This window comes from Malaclemys terrapin, chromosome 4 (genome assembly GCF_027887155.1).
Source record: "Malaclemys terrapin pileata isolate rMalTer1 chromosome 4, rMalTer1.hap1, whole genome shotgun sequence".
NCBI classification, from domain to species: Eukaryota; Metazoa; Chordata; order Testudines; family Emydidae; genus Malaclemys; species Malaclemys terrapin.
The window spans coordinates 123,956,437-123,984,179 of NC_071508.1; the positions used below are offsets into that span (position 1 = coordinate 123,956,437).

Consider the following 27,743-nt stretch of genomic DNA (forward strand, 5'->3'; position numbering starts at 1 on the left):
TCACATTAGCCCTTTTGACCATGGCATCAGACTGAGAGCTTGTGTTCAGCTGAATATCCACCATAACCCCCCAATCTTTTTTTTATTAGTCACTGCTTCCCAGGTTAGTGTCCCCCATCCTCTAAATATGGCTAACAGTCTTTGTTCTTAAATGTATACATTTACATTTAGCCATATTAAAACACATATTGTTTGCTTGTGCCCAGTTTTCCAAGCGATCCAGATTGCACTGTATCAGAGATCTGTCCTCTTCATTATTTACCACTTCCACAGTTTTTGTGTCAGCTGCAAACTTTATCAGTGATCATTTTGTTTTCATCTAGGTCATTGACAAAGATGTTAAATAGCATAAGACCAAGAACCAATAAGTGCAAGACCCTACTAGAAACACTCACTCAGTGTTGATGCCCCACATGCAATTACATTTTGAGACCTAGCAGTTAGCTAGTTTTTAATCCATGTAATGTGTACCATGCTAACTTCATAGCATTCTATTTTTTTAATCAAAATGTTGTGTGGCACCATATCAAAACTTTACAGAAATCTATTGTGTCAACACTATTACTTTTATCAACCAAACTTGTAATAAGCAGCTAGGTTTACTTGCTCCAATTTTGGAGACACCTTAGCAAGGGGGATAATACTAGAGGTTGTTAGACTGTGTGCAGGGGATTGGCCTGCTAAACCCGGGGTTGTGCGTTCAGTCCTTGAGTGGGGCCACTTAGGGATCTAGGGCAAAATCAGTACTTGGTCTTGCTAGTGAAAGCAGGGGGCTGGACTCAATAATCTTTCAGGGTCCCTGCCAGTTCTATGAGATAGGTATATCTCCAGATAGACTGTACTGACCAAAGAAGAACTAGATGGCATGTCTTCTTGTGCAATCACAATCCTGACAACCTTTGTCTGCCCAGACTGGCTGTTTGCCCCCCAAGCAGGGCCAGCTCTAGGCACCAGCATTCCAAGCATGTGCTTGGGGCAGCACTTTTCAAGGGGCAGCATTCCGGCCCTTTGGGGGCGGCACTTTTCAAGGGGCAGCACTCCAGGTTTTATTTTTTTTGCTTCGGCAGCGGCACTCCAACCCCTTTTTTATTTATTTATCTTTTGCTTGGGACAGCAAAAAACGTGGAGCTGGCACTGCCCCCAAGGACCAAGGCTGCATGTTATGTGGCCTGTCTTCCAGCACAAGAAGTGACCTGTCAGCTCCACTGGAAAGATGCCCAGCTGGCTGTAAACTTGAATCATTCCACCAGGCTAGGGGTTCTCAAACTGGGGGTTGTGACCCCTGATGTGGTTACGGGGGTTGCCAGCTGTCATCCTGCTGAGCCTCTGTTAAATTAAATTACTCACCCCATTTTTAATTTCTAAGGGAGCGTCGCACTCAGAGGCTTGCTGTGTCAAAGGGGTCACCAAGACACAAAGTTTGAGCCCCAGGCCACTAGTCCTTGAATAACCCTCCCTTCCTCACCCCCACTAATTGGCCTTGTTCAACGGGTGACTTTGAGCCAGCTCTTCTGTGCTTGTTACCAAAAATAAAACGTGTGACCAGATCACAGACTCCCGTCCTCCCTGAGCCAGCCGCGTGGGCGGCGATGGGGGTCCCGAGCTTTGCTGGCCGGAGCGCAGCACCATGGCCAGCAGTTGCCGGCGGAGTGTGTGTGAGCCGCAGGGCGCTCTGTGCCTGGGCGCCGCAATTCCCGGCTGAGCAGGGGCTGGCAGTGGGCGGACGAAGGGGCGGCGGCTTTCTCCTGACGCCATTTCCGAGGGCAGGGGTATATAAAGGAGGGGGCTGCTGCTGCAGTGCCCTGTCGGGATCTTCGGCAAAGGCGGCGGGGTGCTCTGGGGAGAGGCGGACACACACACGAGCTAATCCCGCCAGCGGATCTGCGCCAGCCCGCCCCGGGTCAGAGCCCCGCGTTACCTGCTCGCCCTAAGCCGTCCGGCAGCGCTGCAGGGGGAGGAGCGCATCGCCCCAGCCTTCACTCCGGCCTGCCGGCGCCATGGGCTGCAGAGGGGGCTTCGCTGTCCTGCTGCTGGCGGTGCAGGGTAAGTGTGGGGCGTGGCGGGGGCTTAGCTGGCCCCGGGCAGAGGGAGGTGGTCCGGGACGCTCTTCCGCAGTGACTGTCCTTTCAGCACCAAGGACAGCGCCTCTCCGCTTGCGGCGGCTGGGGCAGCCGAGAGCCGCTAGGGTCGCCCGAGCCAGCCGCAAAGGTGTTTCTAGCCAGCGCTTCCCCTCAGCCTTGCCTGGTCGCAGACACCCAGGGGTGTCTTCTTTGGGGGCACCGAGACAAGCCTCTGCGTGGGTGGGAAATGACAGTGCCCAGAATACATCCCCGATCACTGAGTACACCTGCAAGGTCATCTCCGCCCGCGGGGACTTTATAAAGCCCGATCCAGCCACCAGCTCGCCCCTCCATTGCTCTGCTCGCCCGTCTCGCTGTAGCTAGCAGCAATACGATCGGTCTCTAGCCCTTAGCTCAGAGCTAGCGGTTGCCGGACAGGTACTGGCTACCGGGAGCGGCTTGATTTCATGAGCCTGGGCGTTGGAAGAATTCTGCACAGACTCAGCCACATGAAGCTGATCATTGCAAAACGTCTGGTCAGATAAAATCTCGCCTGCAGTCCCGTCTGCTTCACTTTGGGGGCCTGTTTAAGTCAACCTCTAAGGTTGGATAGGGAGAAACCCAAGCCCTATCGTTAGAGTCCGCCCGATTACTGCTGATTGGTGAAGCCCATAGTTAATAAGCTGGTGTGGGTTTATGGTCGAAAATCAAGCCCAAGATTCCACCTTCCTGCTGACATTCTGGATAGAGCTGGAGCCGTTCCCCGGTTCTCTGGAAATGTGCCAGGAGATGGAGACTAACCAGGTATCCTTTCCTTCTTTTGATGTTTACAGTCATTGCCCTCCCGGTAACCAATCCAATGAATAAAGGGGATGCTAAGGTAAGCTCTGTGCCCGTGTTGTTAAAAATCGGAGTGCTGATGTCTCTCTTGCTGTTAACTCAAGAAACCTGAGGGACCTCCTTCTCTTTTATCTGTCCAGAAGCATTATTGGAAATAATACTGGAAATGTTAATAGTGAAGCATGAATCATTTCTTATTAGGGCAAAGATTTTCCAGCTGCATTATCTGCTCCACTTTCTGGATTTACATTTTATGCATAATTCAAACTGTTTTTGTTTGTTTGTTTTTGTTTTTTGTCAACCCCTTGACAAGTTCAGCAACAGACAAAGGAGAGTGTGAATGGTCAAGGAACTAGCTTTCTAGTTACATTGTATTTGACTGATTATAAACACACCGTGAGCCATCTTTGTTGAAAATGTAAAGACTTTATGCAGGTGCACACATGCATGTTTAGAGGACTCACTTTTTTCTGGCTGTTAATATTTCTTCAAATATCTTGACTTGCTTAGTGATATCTTTCTATATGCACACCCACATGTATGTATGTATGTGTGCATAACAGAGAGATACATATGTGAGTATGTACGTATTTGCACATACATAGGCATGTATACTTATACATGTGTATAATTACCTACTTATTTATGTACATACATCTACCTATCAACCTACCTAGCTGTGAGAGAGGTGCAGTCAAAAATTCTCTAACATTATTCTTTCAAGTATGTACCTTTTCAAATTAACTTCTCTCTCAAACTAGCTAATTACACTTCTTCTCTAATATTTGCGAAAGGAGCAGAAATGCCAGTCCTTATCCCCTGCCTGTTGAATGTGTGTGTTAATCAAAATCTTCTCTCAAGGATAAGCCACAAAAGGCGCTTTCCCTTTTCCTTGGGGGGGGGGGCGCCTGTCAATCTCCATGCTAGCTCCCTTGTACTCCACCATTCATCACTGTTACTTACAGTGCAAGTACTACAAGGAAAAAACTCCCCCTCCTTTGTCTACAGACGGGAACCTGGAGAGCTGTTGCAGCTGCTTTGTTTAGAACTACTAGCCTGCTAGCAGTGCTGTGAGCTAAGCTGATGGCTCATGAATGCAGCAAGGCATTTGCTATTGTCTCAGTCTTTTTTGCTGGCTCAAATGACTGTAATTGTAAAAGGTTACATGGGTAGGTAAGGAGCAGAAACGTCTGCTTCAGTGGTTGCCATCTGAGGAAGCCTATTAAACCCATAATTTACCCTCTACTGTAACTGGTGATTTTCTGAGTCTGCTTCGTGATGGCTTCCCCAAAGTTAAGTGCACCATCTGTGTGAAGTGCCCATTTTCCAATCCTTTAAGATTAAAGGGCTAAATCCAGCCTTTGTGTAAGTAGATGTAATGATGTGGAAGTCAGTGGGGTTACACCAAGTCTGAATTATTCCCCAAGAGCTCTGTTTGTTCATGATTCCAACTCCTGTAATGGGACCTGGTCCAGCTCCCAGTGATTTCAGTGGGGGTCTTTCTATTAACTTTAGAAGGAATTGGATCAAGCCCTTGATGAGTAATTAGGCTACCAACGCACTAGTATGAGCCAGGCAAAATTCTAGTTTAAGTTACAGAGTAAATAGAAACCTCATCAACCTGCCCATGGTGCAAGACTTTGAGGTTTCATCACAAAGCCTCCATTGTAGGATTCTGTCTGCCATGTTGCCCTGCATTCCCAGTTCTTGATGTTGGCTGAGAGGTGGAGTAAAATTTACGCATGTGCAGGTGGGGGCAATGGGAGTTTGAGCACTGAAAGCTGTTCCTCCAGAGCTAGGTATATTTTTCTTAACACAAAATTACTTCCACTGAAAGTCTGACCATAACTTCTTAAAATATTTGAAATACTCCTGGTCCTTCATCAGTTCCAGGGCCCCAGAAGGCCAGTATTTCCCATTTAAAGGCCTTTATTTTTGCTGAAAATATTTCGAAGGTTTTCATCTTTTGTTCCACTCCTTCTAAGGGCCTGAACCCTTCAATGGGATTTTCTTCTGTGTAGATACAGCAGGATGGGACCTTTTCAGAGTTTAATTCCATGATCTTACTTAGAATAGCTCTATGGAGAATGTAATGTCACAGTGGAGTATTAGAGCCTGAACCTGCAGACCTTACTCAGGCAAAACAATCAGTGGAATCAATGAGTTTTGCCTGAGTGGGGACTACACAATTGTCACATTAATAGTTGCCAAGTTCCACCCAGATGTGGCAGGATTTCCGTGGTGAGTGAAGTGCATCTCAGGCATGTGTACATATATAAAATATGTGTGGGTGTAAATCAGCAGGTAAAGAATGTTAGGTTCCTTTTGGAACATAAACTATAACCACAAAATGTTTGTTTATAGCATTTATTTGGGCCAGATTCTGATATTTTTACTTATCTTGAGAAACACCTTACTCCACAAGCCCTATTGATTTAAATGGGACTACTCATGGAGTAAGGTGCTACTCAGCATGAGCAAGGGTATCAGAATCTGCCTCTTTGTCTTGTTTAATGGGTGCATGGTGTGTTTTAGCACATGTAAAATTAATATTAATGGGTTGCTTGTCATATAGGAGAGTGATACCAAAGGGAACATAGACGTTTTTATTTTCATTATATTAGATGTCTCTGTTAATGCTTCTAGTCTACCAATCAATCCCTATAAACAGTGAAAGTATTTACAAGAAGATATTTCATTTTGTTATCCCTTTCTGAAATCCTTTTAATCTGCAAAATCAAATGGTTGAAAGAAATTAGCTATTTACAAATTGTGAACAGTTCACCCATTTTATCTGATAAATGAATACATCTGATTGCTTGAACAAGCAATATTGTTGGCACCCGGAAATTGCTGACTAGTGTTAATTTACTGTGCAGCCGCAATGTTCTGACTCTCTTGTGAGTAGTACGGTTTAAGAGGTTAAGACTCTTAGAAGGCCAGCCTGCTGAAATTGAAAAGAAGTTCAGGCTATAAAGAGATGAGCATTCATTTAGAACATTAGGACATGAGGAGTTTGGGGTGCAGGCGTGTGCTCTGGACTGGGATCAGGGCTGGTGTAGGGGGTTGGGGCATGGGGGAGGGGAGTGAGGGCTCCAGCTGGGAGTGCAGGGGGTGGGGCTGGGGATGAGGGGTTTGGGGTGCAGAAGAGTGCTCCGGGCTGGGATTGAGGGGTTCAGAAGGCAGGAGCGGGATCAGGGCTGGGGCAGGGGGTTGGGGCACAAGAGGGGCTCAGGGGTGCAGGCTCTGGGCAGTACTTACCTCAAAGAGCGGCATGTCCCCCCTCTAGGTCCTATGCGGAGGCGCGGCCAGGCGGCTCTACGCACTCCCCTGTCCGCAGGTGCCACCTCTGCAGCTCCCATTGGCTAGCAACTGCGGCCAATGGGATCTGCGGGGGTGGCGCTTGGAGCGGGGACAGCGTGTGGAGCCCCCGGCTACCCCTAAACGTAGGAGCTGGAGGGGAGACATGCTGCTGCTTCTGGGAGCTGCGTGGAGCAGATGACGACCCTCTCCCTGGCTGGAGGACAGGAGCAGGGCAAGCCCCAGCACCGCTTCCCAGCAGGAGCTCCAGGGGCTGGATTAAATCTGCTAGTGGGTCAGATGTGGCTCCCGCGCTGTAGTTTTCCAACCCCTGATCTAGTCCAATATTTCTCAAATGTGGCTACCAGGGCCTTTTCTTGCGGCTATAGCCTCCTGGGCGGTGATTAGGGGTTGGGGAGAAGCAGAGGCCCTGCCCCCGGGGCTGCCAGCAGGGATTGGGCCTGCGCCCCTTTGGAGACACAAACACTAGAGGAGCAGGCAGCCAGTGAGTCTCTTCCCCCCCACTTCCCAGAGGCAGTGAGATCAGAGGAGGTGGCAGGCCCCAGCCACAGGGCTTTGGTCTCTAGCTACTGAGATTCAGTCTCCGTCTCCGGGCCCCAGGCTCTGGCCCAGGACTCCATCCCCTGGCCAGGTGGTGGCAGGTTCCAGCCCCAGGCTCAAGTCTGCCCCCCTCCACCCTGGCCCCTGCTACCGCCTCTGGCTTTGGCTCCTGGTCACGTGGCAATGGGCTTTGGCCCCAGACTCACCACCCCTCCCCCATTACTGGGGCCCTACCAAAGTCACAGTCCATTTTAGTCAATTTCATGGTCATAGGATTTTAAAAATCATAAATTTTATGATTTCAGCTATTTAAATCTGAAATTTCATGGTGTTTTTATTGTAGGGGTCCTGACCCATAAGGGAGTTGTGGGCAAGACACAAAGTTATTGGGGGGGAGGTGGTTGTGGTACTGCTACCCTTACTTTTGCACTGCTGCTGGCAGTGGTGCTGCCTTCAGAGCTGGGCAGCTGGAGAGCAGCGGCTGCTAACTGGGATCCCAGCTCTGAAGGCCAGCAGCAGCGCAGGAGTCAGGATGGCCTAGTATGGTATTGCCACCCTGACTTCTGTGCTGCTGCCTGCAGTGCTGGGCTCTCGGTCAGCAGCCGCCACTCTCCGGCTGCCCAGCTCTGAAGGCAGCAGCGCAGAAGTAAGGGTGGCACGGTAAGGTATTGCCACCCTTACTTCTGCACTGCTGCTGGCGGTGGCTCTGCCTTTAGAGCTGGGCGCCCGGTTAACAGCCGCCGCTCTCCAGCCACCTAGCTCTGAAGGCAGTGCAGAAATAAGGGTGGCAATACCATGACCTCCCTAAAACAACCTTGTAACCTCCCTGCAACTCTCTTTTTGGGTCAGGACCCCCAGCTTGAGAAATGCTGGTCTCCCCTGTGAAATCTGTATAATATTGGGTAAAAGCACACAAAAGACCAGATTTCACAGTCCATGATGCGTTTTTCTTGGCCGTGAATTTGGTAGGGCCCTACCCATTACCCCCGGCCCCCACTGGCTTCTCCAGATCCCGGCTTCGGCTGTGCAGTGGCAGGACCCAGGATCCAGCCACAGACATCAGGCTCTGGTATCTGGCCACAGCAGTTTGAGCTCAGGCTGTCAGCAGTGTGGCGACAGGAGCCAGCCTCGGGGTCACACACTCCCCCTCCCCCATCGCTCTGGGCTCCTGGTGCCTCCCTCAGGTCCCCATTCAGGGCTTAATTTGTCCCTTAGCTTGCCGGGGCTGAGTAAATCTGCTGTGAAAAGTGATATTTGTATGTTTATTAATATCACTTTTCACAACAGTCTTAGTAGCTAGCTGTGTGGCTGTGAAAAGTGATATTAACATACAAGTATCACTTTTCACAGCAGCAGACTTACTAGCTAGCAAGTCTATTAGGAAAAAAAACGCAAAAGAAACAACAAAAAAGACAAGAACGTGTAAAGCACCTTATTTGTTTTTCTATTCTGTTTAGGTCCAGTAAAGAATAGAGACAACTGTACATTATTTTATTATTGAGGCTGCAAAAAAACTTACATAAATAAATTACAATAATTTGGACATGTATATGTGAATATTTCTTTGTTTTTCCTAAAGTTAATTAAGTATTTTAGGAAAAATTGTCAGAATGGCCACCAGCAAGAGTTGGTGGCTGCACTCTGAGTCCACCAAAAACTTTGTGGGCGCCCCAGATCTAGTCGGACCTGCACATTGCAGGCAACAGAACCTCACCCACCCACTCCTATATTAGACTCATAACCTCTGGTTGAATTACCAAAGTCCTCAAATCATGGTTTAAAGACTTCAAGTTACAGAGCATTCACCATTTATTTAGTTTAAACCAGCAAAGTGACCCATGCCTTGTGCTGCAGAGGAAGGCAAATACTCCCAGGATCTCTGGCAATCTGACCTGGGGGGAAATTCTTTCCCAACCCCAAATATGGCAATCAGCTGAACCCTGAGCATGTTGGCAAGACCCACCAGCCAGACACTTGGGAAAGAATTCTCTGAAGTAACTTAGAGCCTCCCCAGCTAGTGCCCCTCTACGGCATTTGGGGAAATTGGCTACAAGCAGTCACAAATGGGCCACATCCCATTGTAGGCAATCTCATCATGCCGTCCCCTCCATTAATTTATCAAGCTCAGTCTTGAAGCCAGTTAGGGTTTTTTGCCCCCCACTGTGCCCCTTGGAAGGCTGTTCCAGAACGTCACTCCTCTGATGGTTAGAAACTTTCATCTAATTTCAAGCCTAAACTTATTGATGGCCAGTTTATATCCATTTATTTTCGTGTCAACATTAGTGCTTAATGTAAATAACTCCTCTCCCTTCCTGGTATTTATCTCTCTGATGTATTTATAGAGAGCAATCGTATCTCCCCATAGCCTTGATTTGGTTAGGTTAAACAAGTCAAGCCCTTTGTGTCTCCTCTCATAAGTTAGGTTTTTCCATTCCTCTGATCATCCTAGTAGCCCTTCTCTGCACCTGTTCCAGTTTGAATTAATCTTTCTTAAACATGGGAGACCAGCACTGTACACAGTATTCCAGCTGAGATCTTACCAGTGCCTTGTATAATGGCAATAACATTTCCCTATCTCTACTGGAAATACCTTGCCTGATGCATCCCAGGATTGCATTAGCCTTTTTCACTGCCACATCACATTGGCGGCTCATAGTCATCCTGTGATCAACCAGTACACCCAAGTCATTCTCCTCTTCTGTCGCTTCCGACTGATGTGTCACCAGCTTATAGTAAAACTTCTTATTGTTAGTCCCTAAGTGCATGATCTTGCACTTTGCACTATTAAATTTCATCCCATTTCTATTATTCCAGTTTTCAAGGTCCTCCAGATCTCCTTGAATGATATTCCACTTCTCCTCTGTACTGGCAATACCTCCCAGCTTTGTGTCATCTGCCCATTTTATTAGCACACTCCCACTTTTTGTGCCAAGGTCATTAATGAAAATGTTAAATAAGATTGGTACCAAGACCGATCCCTGAGGAACTCCACTAGTAATCTTTCTCCAGCCTGCTAATTCATCTTTCAATATGGCCTGTTGTAGTCTCCCCTTTAACCAGTTTCTTGCCTTTCAATTCTCTCATTCCCCACCTCTCCAATTTAACTAATAATTTCCCATGTGGAACTGTATCAGGTGCCTTACTGAAATCCAGGTAGATGAGATCTACTGCATTTCCTTTGTTTAAAAAATCAGTTAAAAAGCTTCTCAAAGAGATCAGGTAGGTCTGGCACAATCTGCCTTTTGTAAAACCATGTTATATTTTATCCCAGTTACCATGTACCCTTATGTCCTTAACTAAAAATTTAAAATTTGTTCCAAGAGCTGGCATACAATTGAGGTCAAGTTAATGGGCCTGTAATTTTACAGATCACGTTTTTCCCCCTTTTTTAAAAATAGGTACTATACTAGCTATTTTCCAGTCATAGATTAATTAAAAATCCTTGCTATTGGGTTTGCAATTTCAAGTGCCACTCCCTTAATAGTCTGGATGACAATCTCCATCCAAATCTATATCTGGGAAATTAAAGGAATAGAGAAATTTTCACGAGTAAAGACTACAGGTTAGGTCTGCGCACTAGCGTAAACACAGCATTGGTTTGAATCCAGCAATAATCCCTCACTTTCTCAATCACTTAATTCAAACACAAACACACTACTGTGTACTCAGATGTTGGGGTTTCCATGTGAAATGGACTCACAGGCACACGGCACATTTGTTGCGCTTGTATTTTGAAATCTTCAGCCTTGGGTCTCTTCTCACATCAATATTAATCAGACGTAACTCCAGCGACACCAATGGAGTTACTCTTATGTGAGAGGAGAATCAAGCTCATTGTCTCATTTCTGTTCAACAAATCAATGAGACAAAAATGGTGCAAAATTCTCTTCTCATTTACATTGATGTAAATGGGAACCTAGAAACACAGGAACGGCCAGACAGGATCAGAACCAAATCATCTATTAGTAGTAGTATTACAGTAGCAGTTAAGAGTCTTAGTCCAGTATCCTGTCTCTGACAGTGGCCAACAACCAGATGCTTCATAGGAAAGTGTAAGAACCCCACAGTAGGCAATTGAGGGACAAGCTGCTCTCCACACAGGTCTCCTCCTAGACTCTAATAGTTAGTAATTGGCTTAGGTCCTGGAGTACAAGTTTGAATAGGCCTTCCTAAATTAGGTATTAATTATAACTTTGGATATTCGTGATATTCATATAAATGTCCAATCCCTTTTAGAATATTGCTAAATTATTGGCCTCAAAGACTTCCTGTGGCTATGAGTTCCTCAGGTTATTCACATGTTGTGTTCAAAAGAATCTACTTTTATTTATTTTTTAATTTCACACCTTTTAATTCCATTGATTGCCCCCTTGTATTCTGAGACAGGGAGAACAGAAACTCCCAGTCTACCCCGTTGTGGAACTTGTGTGTGTGTGTGTGTGTGTGTGTGAGTGTGTGTATAATATATATATATATATATATATATATATTATACACACACACACACACACACATGTGGAATGTAAATATTTGTAGGATTTGCCCTATGATCTTTTTCACTTAGCTTGGGTAATAAATAAAGCCAAGATGAGAGATATTTTAATCTGTATGTTTGTATCTTTCTAGGTGATGAAGTGCATTGTAGAGGTCATTTCTGATACTCTGTCAAAGCCAAGCCCGCTGCCAATCAGCCAGGAGTGTCTAGAAACTCTCAGAGGAGGTACAGACAGACACTTTTCTATGATGGTCTCATGAAATACTGAGTATCTGTTAGTTAGGAAAAATCTATTTACCAATTCAGAGACTTTAACCTTTGGCAATGAAGCTTTTGTGCTGCAGACATAGCATTGATTGTCCCGAAGCTGAAGTCCGGGGTCACTTGCATGAAATTAAAAACCTAAGTCATCCTTTTTTTTAATTGAATTGATTTTTGATGGGTCTGCAATTAAGAGCAAATTCAGTAAATAGACTGACTAGCTAAAGGAGCATGTGACCAGAACGTTTGCTTTGCTGCACCTATAACAAGAATCTTCTGTTGCAGATGAAAGGATCATTTCAATCCTTCGTCATCAAAATTTGCTGAAGGAGCTTCAAGAACTTGCAGTTCAAGGTACAGTTCTGCTACAATTAAAGTGGCAGGAGGGTGTTATTATTTCTGAGTCATATAAATGTTCTACAGATAACTTTATAAAACTGAAAACTTTTCTATCAGGGTTTCCAACAAATAAGACCATAAACTCAGAGGGTCAAATTCTGCCCTCAGTTACACCTGTGTACATCCAGATTTACTCCACTGAAGCCAATTAAGTTACTTCAGGTTTACATCGGTGTAACTGACCGTATAACTTACCCAAGAGAGCCTACTCTTTTATGGATAGCAGATACCTAAGGGAAACACTATGGCTTATTTAAACTAAAGCAACCTTTATAGTTAGAAATACAATTGAACTTTGACCAAATCAATGTCTGCTGATTCTGAACTATAAGATCCGGAGCCAAAGCTCATAGAAGTCAGTGGGAGTCTTTTCCACTGTTAAATGCTGTATTTCGGTCATCATTTAGACTGGAGGACTTCAGAGCATTAAATATTAATTCTTATCCCTCTTAACAGCAGGTAGGGAGAAATGAGGCTCAGCTGCAGAGAGCCCAAAGCACTTGGGTAATCTGCTGGTGTGCAAGCAGGAGTGTTGAAATCCATCAGCCCCAACCAGGGGCCATGCTGGGGGCCTGCAATGCTGTTCCCTCTGTGGAACTTCATGTCCTCTGCACCTGTTGCTTGGAATGTTGGGGCCAGTGGATTCTGTGGCCTCTCCCCCCAAACCACCTGCATCACTGTCCTCTGGAACCAGCTCAACCCCCGAGAGCCAGAGCATTTGGGTAATCTGAGTTCTGCTCCTGGTTCTGTCTGTGTGACCTTGAACACACACACTCTGAATAGTGCAGAGCAGGCCTGGTTGTCAGTCTGCCTCTGTCCTCCCATGCAGCCACAAAGCAGAATTTAAGTCATGCACATAGGGCTGACCAGTTCCCCCTTCTCAGCACATTACCTGTGTGGATGAAGAGCTGCTGCCTACTCCCACTAGTACGTACAAGTGTTGTACCACATTTGGGTCTGAGCTCAAATCAACATAGCAGGAACAGAAGCAGCATCTAATTCTTGTATTCATTCATTCATTCATTGTCATTAAGGGATATTGAATGTTGAGGCTCTGGAATTTCATTGCCAGTGTGTCCCACAGCCCTGGTAAGAAGTAGAAATGTGGTCGGCTTCGGATGACTAGGAATAACATGAACTAACCTCAGAGAAGCGAAACCAGGAAGTCAACAGACAGGGCGAGAACAAACAAAAAGGAGAGTGAAGTATCGGGGTAGCCGATTAGTCTGTATCTACAAAAATACAAGGAGTTGGGTGGCACCTTAAAGACTAACAGATTTATTTGGGCATAAGCTTTCGTGGGTAAAAACCTCACTTCTTCGGATGCATAGAGTGAAAGTTACAGATGCAGGCATTATATACTGACACATGGAGAGCAGAGAGTTACTTTGCAAGTGGAGAACCAGTGTTGACAGGGCCAATTCAATCAGGGTGGATGTAGTCCACTCCCAATAATAGATGAGGAGGTGTCAATTCCAGGAGAGGAAAAACTGCTTCTGTAATGAGCCAGCCACTCCCAGTCCCTATTCAAGCCCAGATTAATGGTGTTAAATTTGCAAATGAATTTTAGTTCTGCTGTTTCTCTTTGAAGTCTGTTTCTGAAGTTTTTTTGTTCAATGATAGTGACTTTTAAATCTGTAATAGAATGACCAGGGAGATTGAAGTGATCACTTACTGGCTTATGTATGTTACCATTCCTGATGTCCGATTTGTGTCCATTTATTCTTTTGTGGGGGGACTGTCTGGTTTGGCCAATGTACATGGCAGAGGGGCATTGCTGGCACATGATGGCATATATGACATTAGTGGATGTGCAGGTAAATGACCCCTTGATGGTGTGGCTGATGTGGTTGGGTCCTCTGGTGATGTCGCCAGAGTAGGAGAGTGGAAGGTCAAGAGATTAAGAAAAGTATCTGGTGCATTAAAGAGCCTCAGTTATAGTCAAACACAAACCAACCCCATGTGGGCCCCAAAGCAGCTTAAAAGCAAAGTGAAAACTGTGCAGAGGGGGCAAAAGCAGCATTGACCTGCCCATCCTGCCCACCACGGAGGTCTCAGCCAGAGCTCACCAAAGAGGGGTGGGATTGTGGGTGAGCCAGGAGCATGACCAATGACCAAAATGCTGATCCACTGGCCCAAATCCCTACTTGTGAAGAGGAGTAATGGGCTACCTCCACTCATTGCCCAGTAGCAGCAGCAGCAACAGTCCAGCTGCATGTCCTGACCAATGGACTAGGTGACTCAGTCCCTTTGGCCCTCATTTACCCTACACAGAGCTTTTACCCCCATGGGGTGCCACTCCCTACGGTTTGACCAAGCCCCTATTAAATGCTCATGCACTTTTTGGAGCTGTTGTACAGGGTGAGCCATTGTTATGCTCTCAACTAGAGCTACTTCTGCAGTGTTCTCCACTGGGGTCTTTCTTTTCACTCACAAAATTAGGCCATGTTTAAAATAATGCAAGTTAAGCTAGATAAAGGCACTTCCTTCCTCCCCCGCCCCTTGTGATTATTCTATCCCATGCTGCCCTCCCTCCCCCGCCCCGACTACTGGGATCAGATCAAAATGTAGTTCATAGATCTCTAGTGGAAAATGGTTCTTGCAGAATAGGGAACCAGTGGAAGGAAGGGGAGGGGAAGCCCTGAACATGGAAAGCTCTTGCCTCCCTCCCTCCCTCTTCCGCTCAGCTGGCTGAGGTAAAGTGGTCTGGAAGAGCCCAAATTGTTTTGCGTGTTCATAGAGGTGGAGAAGGATTGGTCTGAAAAAGCTGGCCTGTTTCCCTCTACAAAGATTTGGAGGCAGGGGCTAACTTGGGATTGGAGAGGCCATGCCTGGAGCGAGAGGTTGTTGTTCTGATGGAACCACACTGTAGAAGAGCTGAGTGTTATGATCTGTCACTCAGGCACTGGCTGGGCCTCAGGAATTCTGGGATCAATGCCTGTGTTTGCTTCAGACTTCCTGACTTTTCTTTCTCCACTGGGCAAGTCACCTCATGTTTCTGAGCCTCCCATCCCCCCCTGTAAAATGAGGGTAATCAGACTTCTTTCTCCCACCCTTTGTCCTCCTTGTCTATATGGATTGGAATCTCTTTGGGGTAAGGCCTAAGTGTTTGTATGGCCCCTTGCACAAGGGGACTGTGATTGTGGTGAGGCTGGGACTTCAGGGCACTATGTAATATAAAGAATGTCATAATAAATGCCACTCCTTGCTGCTCTTCTTCAATGGCATGAGTTGTAAGACACCCTGTGTGAAGGAATCCCTATTTATCTTCTCACTGGGGGGATCAGGCATACGGGGCCTCTGGTGGCAGCTGATACATCAAAGGGGAGAGGAGCATGCATGGGAGAGGGGCAAGTGTGTGGCACAGTGGGGACAGCAAGCACTGAAAAGAGAACAGGTGCGCATGGACTGGGTGCTCTTGTATGATGGTAGAAGTGGGTAATTCATGGAAGGAGAAGGGTGAGGCTTCTATGGGACTATTCAGATGCTTAAAATAAGCACATACCTAAGTACTTTGCTAGACTGAGGCCTCACTGCAATTCAACAGCTACTTTTCTGTCCCCTTTCACTCCTAAGTCTCCTTCAGCATTACTGTTTTCCAAGTGTCTCTTCCCATTAAATGTCTGTTTGCTTAGGGGTTATCGGTCTCCAGCTGCACGGGCTTGCACATGATGTACTTTGCTGAAGCATGGTTAATACAGTTGGTTCATGTAGCTCCTAGTTAATGCATTTTTCTCATTCCAGCTTCTTATTGTCAGAGTTTAGTATTAAAAAAATGTACTGAAACAGTTTTTCTGACACAATTCTTTAAAATATAGTGGGGAATGTTGCTTTTTGACCCCCTCCCTATTTGACACAGGGGCCAATGAAAGAACCTGGCAGCAGAAGAAAAACGGTGGCTTTGAAGATGAACTTTCAGAAGTCCTTGAAAGCCAGAATGACAAGAACATGCAAAGAGGTTAGTGTCAGCCTAACCCCCAGGAAATCCAAGTAGTACAGTAAACAGGGATGTTCTTTCTAACAGCCTTGATGCATACAATCTGCTTCACATTTTAGTCCTTTTTTTGTTGCTGAAATAGACTAGCGACCTTGGTTTTGCTTGGAATTAGTTAATGGCTTAAGAAACATTTCATTTCGCAGCCATAATTACTGGAAAAATTCTAAATCGTAATGGATACTGATTTGCCATCCTGCTGCCATTTTCAGTATTAAAATGAGTAACAGGTGAGTCCTACGATGAAAGATGTGACAGATCCCATCCTCTTTAATAGTCCATCTTTGCTCTATGTATCGGACTAGGTTTTCATGCGACACCAATCACCATTGTATCTGAGCACCTGCAGCACTAATGGCCAGCTCATGTATCCCTTGAAGCCAATGGGAGTTTTGGATGCACAAAAAATGTAGGGTCCTAAAACAGACCAAACTCAGCTGTGATTATTTTCCCCCAGTCCAATCCTATTGGTTAACTGGGAGTTGCCCCGGTGGAAGTAAAAGGAGACTTTAGGTCATTCTCTCTGGCTCAGAGCCTTCTCTTTTCCATATCAGAAGAAGGTAGTGCCTGTGGGATTAGTTTGCTGCAAATATAGTTCAATACAGAATGGATTCCAAGGTAAAATCATGTCACCATCTAACTTAGCGAGTATGATTTCTGGAAGAGCTATTTGTATTAAGCAAAATAAGCCGTCATGGGATAAGAGGGAAGGTTCTCTCATGGATTGTTTCCTATCTTTTAACCAGTTACCAAAGGGTAGGAATAAATGGAGAGTTTTCAGAATGCATAGAGGTAAATAGTGGTGTCCCCCAGGGATCTGTACTGGGCCCAGTCCTATTTAACATATTCATAAACAATCTGGAAAAAGGGGTAAACAGTGAGGTGGAAAAATTTGCAGATGATACAAAACTACTCAAGATAGTTAAGTCCTAGGCAGACTGCGAAGAGCTACAAAAGGATCTCACAAAACTGGGTGACTGGACAACAAAATGGCAGATGAAATTTAATGTTGATAAATGCAAAGTAATGCACATTGGAAAACATAATCCTTACTATACATATACAATGATGGGGTCTAAATTAGCTGTTACCACTCAAGAAAGAGATCTTAGAGTCGTGGATAGTTCTCTGAAATCATCCACTCAATGTGCAGCGGCAGTCAAAAATGTTGAATGTTGGGAATCATCAAGAAAGGGATAGATAATAAGACAGAAAATATCATATTGCTTCTGTATAAATCCATGGTACGCCCACATCTTGAATACTGCATGCAGATGTGGTTGCCCCATCTCAAAAAAAGATATATTGGAATTGGAAAAGGTTCAGAAAAGGGCAACAAAAATGATTAGGGGTATAGGATGGCTTCCGTATGAGGAGAGAGTAATAAAACTGTGACTTTTCAGCTTGGAAAAGAGGCGACTAAGGGGGGATATGATGGAGGTCTATAAAATTATGAGTGGTATAGAGAAAGTAAATAAGGAAGTGTTGTTTACTCCTTCTCATAATACAAGAACAAGGGGCCATCAAATGAAATTAATAGGTAGCAGGTTTAAAACAAACACAAGAAAGTATTTTTTCACGCAACACACTGTCAACCTCTGGAACTCCTTGCCAGAAGATGTTGTGAAGGCCAATATTATAACATGGTTCAAAAGGGAGCTAGATAGATTCATGGAGGATACATCCATCAATGGCTATTAGCCAGGATGGGTAGGAATGGTATCCCTAACCTCTATTTGCCAGAAGCTGGGATTGGGTGACAGGGCATGGATCACTTGATGATAACCTGTCTGTTCATTCCCTTTGGGGCACCTGCCATTGGCCACTGTCTGAGGACAGGATACTGGGCTTGATGGACCTTTGGTCTGACCCAGTATGGCCGTTCTTATGGTCTTATGTATGTACCATACTTTGTTATTCCACACTGTGCAGTGTTCTGAGCTGTTACATTCAGCAGTGGAGCGCCCATGGCCATCTCAGTTGATTAAGTTGTTGCAAAGTCTAATATAGTCAAACAAAACTGAGGGGACAGGAAGCTCCCCGTCATCAAGGCTTGCTCCTGCTTCCCCTGAGTTCAGTGGGAGCGGGATCCAGCCATCAGCCTTTCATTTAAACCAAATTGAAAAAATTAAACTGCTGGCATGTGCTCTCTTCCAGCCCCAAGGGGAGTATCAGTCTGAAGATTCTTGGCCCTGACCCTCTCTGCCAGGAATATATGCTATAATGCAGGAGCTTGAATACATTAAAGACATTTACTCATCTTAAGCTTTTTTTTTTTTTTTTTTTTTAGCATTGCTTCATTCCATCTTCTCTCTCTTTATGCCCATTTCCTTTTACCTCTTTTCTAGTTTTCTCACCTCTTCCTCTTTCTTTTGCTCTTAAAATATGATTGACTTTTTTGTACTGCCTCCGCCCCTTCTGAGATCAGGCCCCATTGTGAACAACAACCATAAATAAATAAAACCCTTTGGCCAACAGTAGCTGCCCCTGACTGTCTGAGCAGCCTTGGCCCAGTCATACTAATCCCATCTGTATAAAGTGGGAATAATACTTCCCTTTCTCGTAGGGTTGTTGTGAGTAGGAATTAGCCAGTCTTTGCACAGGACTTTGAGCATGTCAAGTGCTATCTAAATGTAAAGCATGATTATAATTCTAAGAGATTTTCTATTTTATATTTAATCTCAAAGGCATTGATAGTTTATCGTCTGAGACAAGGTAGTAATATAGGCTCTGCTTCAGCAAAGCACTTACGCACATACTTAACTTTAAGTCTACTATACTGAATAGTGGGTCGGCTTAAGCACATGTTTATCTTTAATTCCACCCATGATTCAGTACAGTAGACATCAATGGGCCTACTCACATGGTTAAAGCTCAACATATATTTAAATGCATTGTTAACAGGATGGACTTACTCATGTGCTTAAAGTGAAACATAGGTTTAATTAAGTGATTTTTTTTTTCGGAGTTGAGCCCATAGATCAGTAAGAAGCCTCCTCATTTGTGAAACAGACTTCTAAAGAGAGGTTCTGGTTTTGCCATGTTGCCACTACAGATAAATCAAGGGAAATTGCTGTGGAGGAGCCCACAGCCTCATTTGCTGAGCTAGCGGCAGAGAGAAGCCAGCAGAACAGTGAGAGGGAGGAGTCCAAAGAGGATGAGAAAAACAGCCTGGAAGAGAGGGAGCTAAGACTGCGTGAAGCTGGCCCTGAAGACGACAAGGAGAATGCAGAGGAGGCTGACAGCAACGAGGTCAGTGAGGCTGAAGAATCGCCAAGGGAAGATGCTTTAGACAACCACCTCAATGACGACCTCCAAGAGGATGAGCTGGCCGAGCACAAGCTCCAAGAGGCTGAAGAGGAGCAGCCTGAAGAGACCGACAGAAGTCAGGAGCTTCAGGGAGAGAAGCAGATTTCCAAAAAGGGCCAGGAAGAGAGCCAAGAAGCAGAAGAGGAGACCCTACAAGAGCAGACTGAGGAAGAGAATGCTGGGAGAAGCACCCTGGAAGATGAGCAGCCTACGGAAGCAGACAGGATACTTGGCTCAGCTGAGGATGAGACTGAGGCAACTCCCAGGGAAGGCGGTACGTATCCCATATGATGTCCCAGCCATCTTATTCATTTTGTGCTGTTTGACAAAAGGAGAGCTCCGGGCCAGTTTCACAAAGGTATTTAGAGGCCTAAAAGTGTAGCTAGGTGCCTAGTGGGATTTCCAAGTGTACCTAAGCAGGTTAGAAGCATAACTCCAACCAGCAGTTATACATAAATCCCACTAGGCCCATCTGCATCTTTAGACACCAAAATACTGTTGGGCAGATTTACATCAGTTACTTCACTTTAAGCCTTATGATGGGGTCTGGTCAGTTTTCAAAGAGCTTTTACATCATTTATTCAAGCTTCTCAGGCTATTTAAAAGTTTCTTGACTACTACTAGCTCCAGTCTCTCTGTCGTCAGTACTGCAGTGCATATGTGTCTTCTCCTCCTGCACGTCTAGCTGTATTTTCATGTGACGTGTGTTGTATACAAGAGGTCAGACTTGACATTCATAATGGTCCCTTCTGGCGTTCAGATCCATGAATCTGTTGCTTCAACATGTCTGTCAGTTCACATAGAGCAATTCAGTAAGAAATAAGGCTTGGTGCAAAGATTGGGTCTAACTAATCTAAACACTATTTCATTGTCATTCTGTTCAATAAATGCTTCAGATAACAAAGATGCTTTGGGCTTTGGCCAAGGTTTGAAGAGCTCGGAAGAGGAAGAGAAATCCCATGGACTAAAAGGAGGGAGGCATTGGTCAGAGGACGAAGCAATGCAGGCAGAGGACACCTTCCACCCCAGGGATGTCAAAAGTGAGGAAGAGGAGGAGGAGCCCTCCAGAGAGTGGGAAGACTCCAAGAGATGGAACAAAATGGATGAGCTGGCCAAGCAGCTGACATCCAAGAAGCGCATGGAGGAAAACGACAGCAGCGAAGACCCAGATAGGTCCATGAAAATGTCCTTCAGGTCCCACAAGTATGACTTCCATAACCCAGAAGAGGATATGAGAAGGTCATGGAAACATCATGCAAAGGAGGACAGCAGCGAAGCAGGGTTTCCGCTTGCCGCCATGCCTGAAGAAAAGAAGGATGAAGAAGGAAGTGCTAACAGAAGAACAGAGGTTGGTGTGATACCTGTGCATGCTTTTTTTTTTTTTTTTTTTTTTTTTTTTTTAAAACCATCGAGTCATTTTGCAGGGTATCAAAAGTGCACTGAGAGGTTTAGGAAGGTGCCAGATTTTTTTTAATAGCTGACACCATTACTTTATTATACCGTGTTCGGCAGGTAGCTGTGTTTTATTAGTCTGTGATCTTCTCTCAGTTCAGGGTTGGTTTTTATTATTTGTATGGTATAGCACCTAGAGGCCCCAGCCACATTGTGCTGGGAGCTGTAAAAACATGTAACAAAAAAATCCCTGCCCCATAGAGATTACACTCTAATAAGGCCTCGAAGTTGGCCTGGTATGTGCAATAGTACAAATTAGTGCCAGTAATCCAGTAGCATTAGCCTGTGCACCAGGACTGATCCAAAGCCCATTCAAGTCAATGGAAATACTTCTGCTGACTTCACCAGACTTTGAATCGGGGACAGAGGGTGCAGATCTGGAATTTACTGTCACAGGCTTTTTTTTTTTAAAAAGGATGCATCCCCAACATGGGGAGGTAAAAAGCATTTCCTGGTTTAACGTTTATAAGAGAAATGTAAATACCTGATCCAGACTTCTAGGGCCAAACAAATAACAAAAACAAAAAGAGAGGCCTAGATCCATGTGCAAAAAACACCCATAAAAAAGCGTAGCTGCAATTACCCTTACTGTAGTTGCATGGGTCAGTCAGGTACATTCACATGCATCTTGGCAGCAGGGTAACTAACCTTTAGTACTTCACCCAGCTTGTCTCAGAAATATTATCTTTTGTGGGACCAACTTTTCTGTTGGTGAAAAAGACAAACTGTCGCGCTACCCCAAGCTCTTCAGGTTGGGAGAGTCTGCAAGGGAAAAGATTGACATTGTGCTAAACACCACCACAATGTAGTCACTTTCTTCCTCCCTTCATTTCTATTTAAGGCCTTTAAGGGTCATTTATCCAAAGCCCTAGCAGTTTCATCACTAGAGCTGAAGTCAGGCTGGCCTATGAATAGCAGGATGGATGATTTTGCATTTAAACCAGTTAAATGACTGATGTTTGCTATTATATAACTATTTGTATGTCAAAACTCTAGCATGTCACTAACTAGAAGGTCTGTGGCCACCGAGCCATTCTGAGCACCTGAAGGATAAACCAACCAGAATAATTAGAAGTTGTGATTAAATTGAGCAATATTGCAAAGACGATGGTTCAGTAGGAGTGATCTACTGCCAGACATGGCCCCTTGCCACAGGATTTCAGTTGTTTCTGTGAAGGAGGAAGAGTTTTATTTAGTTTTCTGATCAGCTTTCAAGTCATGGGGGTCCTGATTATCCATTGCAATCCATCCATTGTACCATTAGTCCAGCAGCATCCAGCGGATGGAAAGTTGGTGGAGGTTGTCCACAGGAAACACCCCCAGCACAGGGAGTCTTCCCACCCAAGTGCCAGGAAGGAGGCAAGAATTCTGCTTTTATAGCACCTTACCGTTTTTTCCTTCCTAGACTGCTTCTCAGCTCAACCCTGGAATTAGAAAACAGACAATCAACTCCATAGTTGCCATGTTGGGTCAGATCATAGGATCTTAAGGTATCCTAGCTCCAGCAATAGCCTAGTACCTGATGCTTTGGAAGATGATCTTCCCCCATCCCATATTGAACTAGGAGTATATGTTCATACTGTTCTTGGAGCCTGTTGTAAACTAAACAGATATTCCACTGTTAGACTGTCATTCTACGACCAGAAAGATGCCAAGTAACTTTATGTATAAAATTTCTTCAAGCCACTAGTGGCCGGAGAAGACTCAGCTTCCCTGGTAGCACAAGGCAGGAGGAAAAGCATCACAACAGGAGCCACTTTTTTGATTGTTCTGGGAGCTTATAAGACTCTAGAACTAATTTACACATTGTCCTTCAGACCCTCTGAAATCCAGGCACACATGTCACTCTGAGCACCAGGTTTGCACACAGAACCAGGAGCAATGGCTTTGTATGCTCGGGAAACTGAAGGGAGCCCAATCTGCTCCTGTTTTTGAACCAGTCTTAGAAGCAACCAAACTCCCTTCACACCAGGCTCAGAGGCCTGGGACCAGCAGTAGCATTTCTCTTTTTGCAAGCTGGCTGTCTCAGAATGGGGCATCTTAATTTGGAAATCACGCCATTGACTAGGTGGGGCTGCGGGTAGAACTAGACAACTCTTGTGAGAGGCAACACCAAGACACCAGTAGCTGAGGGAAGATAAGCCATTGACTTTAGCTCAACAAGCAAGGGGCTACCTCCACTGTGCCCTGCTCAGCTACAGGAGGTAACGTCATTGGTGTAGTTTAACTTCTATACTGGGGGAGAGGAGCAGGGAGCTTAATACTACTACTACTAACAGAGACAGTTCAGACTTTAGGATTTACTGATTGACAGACTGCCTCACACCCCCAGGCATACCCCTGCCCAGGGAGGGACTAACAGACCACCCTCAGCTCACCATACCCCATAGGGTGCTGCCTGCATCCCAGCTGGGGGAGGGATCAACAGCCCCCCCCCCCCCCGCACTCCTAGGGGATACCCTGCCCCGGAGAGGGACTGACAGACCTCTGGAACCTACCCCCCCTCCAAGGAGGGACTGACAGATCACACCACACGCCCAGCGCTAACCTCTACAGATTTCCCCCCTGTACCCCTTCACAGGGAACCTGCCGGATCCTGCACCCCCATGAACCCCCCCCTTGAGTCCCCTCCTGGGGAACCACCATTGATCCTCCACACTGACTGCCCACCCCGCACTCAGGGAAGGGAGTGACAGACCCCCACCCCCACATGCACACCTCCTGGGGACTCCCCCCCCACGCCTATAGGGAACCCTTATGGCACCCAAGTCCCCTGCACTGGGAACAGCCCAATGGACACACCTTCCCCAACCCCCCCGAGGACACCCTCCCATGGGGACCCTCTCCTGAAGCCACACGTTCCCCCCCCCCCCAGGACTCTCCTGCAAACCTCTTCTCCCCCACCTCCCCGACAAACCTGGCACACTCTACTTTGGCCACCAGGAAAAGGGCAGGCCCCCAATGTAAATGCCCCCAAACTCAGATTCCCCCCCCCTTCCTCCCACAACCTGTGGGGAAGGCTCCCTACCAGGCAGCAGGGAGGTGTGCAGAGCTGAGGGTGGGAAGCGCCTTGCAGGAGCCCCTCTGTGGTATTTCTTATTGCAGGTAATTTTTACCATAGGTCAGTGGGTCAGGACCCCATTTTAATAGGGTCACCAGGTGTGGCATTAGACTTGCTAGGGCTGAAGCCTGAGCCCCACAGCCCAGGGCCAAAGCTGTAGCACAGGGCTGGGTGGAAGGGGCTCAGGTTACAGACCCACCCCCACCTGGGGCTGAAGCCCTTGGCCTTTGACTTTGGTCCCCCTGCCCAAGGTGGTGGGGCTTAGGCTTTGGCAGGCTCAGGCTTCAGTCCCCTCTCTTAGGATCATGTAGTAATTTTTGTTATCAGAAGGGGGTTGTGGTGCAACGAAGTTTGAGAACCGATGCCATAGGTCAAGCCGGAGCAGTGGTGGTTGGAGTGCAGCGAATTAGGTTTCATAACATCTTTGTCCTGGGAACAACGCCTGGTGAAGTAGGACCTACCCACCAGCTACCAAGAGGAACAGCCCAGGAAAAGCTATACATTTTGGCTTCAGCAGGACGCCGTACTTGTCCTTTTGTGTGAAGTGGATTTGAATTCAATAACCATAATGGAAGTTACCCATACTGTCCCCTAGGGAGCCACTGCTGTTTACATAATGCTGAAAAGTAAAGTAGCAGCTGTGACTACACAAGAGCAACCTCAACTTCTTGTACACAGGTCATAAATGCACAACTAGGTGTAGCAACTGCTCTACTTCTACAAACACAGGTAGCTAGGCAGATAAATGTTGCAGGTATTTAGGCACTTTGATTTCAAGGGAAGTTAGGTGCCTTTGTGAATCCTACCTTCTGTCGCTCAGGTTTCTTCTCTCAAAGTAGGGGCACTGCTTACCTGGCTCACAAAGGTGTTGTGAAGACTGATCAATGTATAGTACATACTTTGAAAATCTAAAACATCACAAAAGTGCCCAGAATGATTAAACCCAGATTATTCTACACATGCGTCTAGATTGGCGTTATGGTTCAGAATGAGAGAAATGTTGTGCTGGGATGTACAGCACATGAATATTAACAATATCCAGCTTGGTTATAGCTTCTCTGAACAACCCAGCTCTATTTTAAAGAAATTAACCCCCCCAAACAACAGCTTCTGATCTCCTCTCTGCTCAGCTGGATGCCTCAGAACTCCTACATCAATGTATTGTAAATACCTTCCTTTTCTTAGATCTCAGAGCACAGTGAGGCGCTCCCACAGCGCCGATGTAGGTGCGAGGAGTATGACACCTGATTCTTAATTGAAATACTGTATTTTCAGAAAAAAAGGGAATAGATGGGATTGAAGCCACAGCCAAAAATAGTTTATGCAAAATTCAGCTAAAGGGCTTGTGGAGGTGTCCAGTGGGTAGATGTCCACACCACCAAAAAAACACCCCAAACACATACTGATATTTATATTATAGTAGCACTTACAGCAGTGGTCCCCAAACTTTTTACCTTGTGCCCCCAGTTACCCCATCTGTGCCCCCCCGCCCGGTGACCCCAGAGCCAGGGCCAGGAGCTCTTGGAAGGGGGGAGATGCAGACATGGGTAAGGGGGCCGTGGTTGGAGCCATAGCTGAGACGGGGGCGGGAGCACTGGAATGGGCTACCTAGGGAGGTGGTGGAATCTCCATCCTTAGAGGTTTTTAAGGCCCAGCTTGACAAAGCCCTGGCTGGGATGATGTAGTTGGTGTTGGTCCTGCTTTAACCAGGGGGTTGGACTAGATGACCTCCTGAGGTCTCTTCCAACCCTAATCTTCTATGATTCTATGAGTGGTGCCTGAGGCCAGCAGCCACAGCCGGAAGCAGAGCCCCAGGAGAGGAGGCAGCAACTGGGATCCTGGGTGCGGGGCCCTGGGAATGGAACAGGGTGGTGCTACCTCCCTGCCCACCATGGGAGCTGGCCCAGGCCATCACTGCACCCCCCTACCTCCCAAATGGGCATACCCCACACATTGGGGACCTCTGACCTAGAGGTTCTGACCAAAAGTCAGGCCCTAACATGCTAGGTCAGGCCCCACATTGTAGGAGACTGTCTCTGCCATGACAAGTTCATAGTTTAAATAGAGGCGCAAAGGGGTGATATGACTTGACCAAGATCACACAGTAGGCCACTGACTGAACTGGGAATAGAACCCTTATCTCTTGACTTCCAGTGTGTTATCCACTAGATAACAGTCTCTCCCCCTGCTTCACCATAAACTCTTTGATTGGTCAATGCAAAGAAAGAGACTTAGGGCTGACGTTATGCTGTGTAATTACCTCTCATATTTTTATTTCCGATGTTTTAGGATCAGGAGTTGGAAAGCCTGGCAGCAATAGAAGCTGAACTGGAGAAAGTCGCCCACAAGCTCCATGAATTGAGGCGGGGGTGAAGTCCCCCTACACATAACATGAGCAAAAGCCAGAAATTAACTCATCCTTTTACACTGCATCTTAAGTTACTGATTCAAAAAGTAAAAAATAAAAAATAAAGACGGAGCAGAAACATTTAATCCAGGAAGCCAAAATTGCTAGGAAATGACAGGCTTGCCCTCTTTGCAGTAATGTTACACTCATCGTCGGCTTCTTCCTTGATTTTGTGCTCCCTTAGCCACTATGGTTCTCTCTTGTACTCTTTGGATAATTGTATCCCGAGCAGTGTGACTTACTCACGTACTTTCTGTTTGTTTGGGTTTTCCTTTTTCTCTTTTTTAAAGACAGCTTTCTAGAATGTTTTACTTCTACCGTTAGATTCACTGGATAAAAATTGCAATAACGTCTCTTTTGATTAAAAGCTGAGAACTCTGACTGTAATTTATTCTATATAAAAATTTATCTAAGGAAAAATAAAACTGTGATGGGTTCCTTCCTTTGCCTTTCAAGCTCCAGCCTCAATCGTCAGTACTGAACTCATCAAGAGTTTCTCTTTATATGGTGCCAAGTAGAGGAAGTGTTGAAGTCTCCACTAGTACCATGAAAAAAGTTCAGTGTAACCTCCAGGTTTTGCATAGGCTTCCATCAGCATGAAACAACGGAACACATCAAGACTGCCACAGGGCATAGAGTAATTCAGCCCCCCCACTCACAAGCTGCACAGTGGTCAGGAAGTATGGTGATAGGCAACAGTACAAACCCCGAAGATAAAATGGAAAAAGGCCATTCATGCTAAGAAAAGCACAGGGCCCAATCCAATCGATCGACTGCAGTGGGTGATACAGAGCAAGGCCCAGGATCTATAGACCTACAACACTAAGTTAAGCAACGTGAATATAGTTAGACGTTTAAGGAATTGGTCAGCCTGGGGATTAAAAGGAAGTAATCTGGGGAGCATGGGAGACTCCTGTAAGTGAATTTTTAAACCCCAGTAAATATGAGAATGTAATTTTTGTATTTGCAGAGAATTAAACTATTGAAAGTCTTCCAGCAACAGTAAAAGGCCCAGCCTTAAGGAGTCTAATTCTGGTTTCAGTCACTCTGATCCCCAGGAAGCTGGACAACTTCAATTATAACTAAGAGCAGAATTTAGGCCAAGAAGGTCACAGAATTCTCTCGCCGTCTGTGGGCCAAATTCTAGCCTCAAGACGCACATGTACAACTTCAAACATTTCAGAGAGCATCCCAGGAGTGTAACTGAGGACATATTTTGTCTTCTAAGGGTCCCACTACACTACAATACACCCATGCAGGGTCAAACAAAGCTAATGACAGGGTGGTACATCATGCCAGCACTTCTACCATAGCCACATCAGATTCTATAAAATAAACTTTTACCTTACAGGCACAAAGGCAACCTCTCAAACATGACTTGAGGAAGCAGTGTCTAACTGAGTCTACAGTACGGCAGTCAACCTACAGCTCTAAAAGGGTTGAACTGTCCCATTCATCTCAATGGGTAACTCTGAAGCTTATGCTCCAATACATCTGTTAGTCTATAACGTGCCACAGGACTCCTTGTTGCTTTTTATAGTTAATTGATGAACATCATTTTAGCATACGCATCAAGCTAATCTGGAATTGTGGATAGAGTTTAG

At 45.8% G+C, this 27,743-nt stretch overlaps 1 protein-coding gene across 1 annotated transcript; it reads left to right on the forward strand.

Annotated features, from left to right (window-relative positions):
• Positions 1-1,798: 1,798 nt before the first annotated feature.
• CHGA (chromogranin A) lies at positions 1,799-26,580 on the forward strand. Its single transcript, XM_054026435.1, has 8 exons — positions 1,799-2,043; positions 2,894-2,940; positions 11,388-11,481; positions 11,803-11,871; positions 15,776-15,874; positions 18,966-19,493; positions 20,116-20,567; positions 26,022-26,580. Exons 1-8 carry the CDS (start codon positions 1,998-2,000, stop codon positions 26,103-26,105), a joined length of 1,419 nt encoding a protein of 472 aa, XP_053882410.1. The 5' UTR covers positions 1,799-1,997; the 3' UTR covers positions 26,106-26,580.
• The last annotated feature ends 1,163 nt before the right edge of the window (positions 26,581-27,743 follow it).

Coding starts and splice junctions, on each gene's coding strand:
- CHGA (XM_054026435.1), top strand. CDS start 1,998: ATGGGCTGCAGAGGGGGCTTCGCTGTCCTGCTGCTGGCGGTGCAGG. Junction 19,494..20,115: donor GGCAACTCCCAGGGAAGGCG/GTACGTATCCCA, acceptor TAAATGCTTCAG/ATAACAAAGATGCTTTGGGC. Junction 20,568..26,021: donor GTGCTAACAGAAGAACAGAG/GTTGGTGTGATA, acceptor CCGATGTTTTAG/GATCAGGAGTTGGAAAGCCT.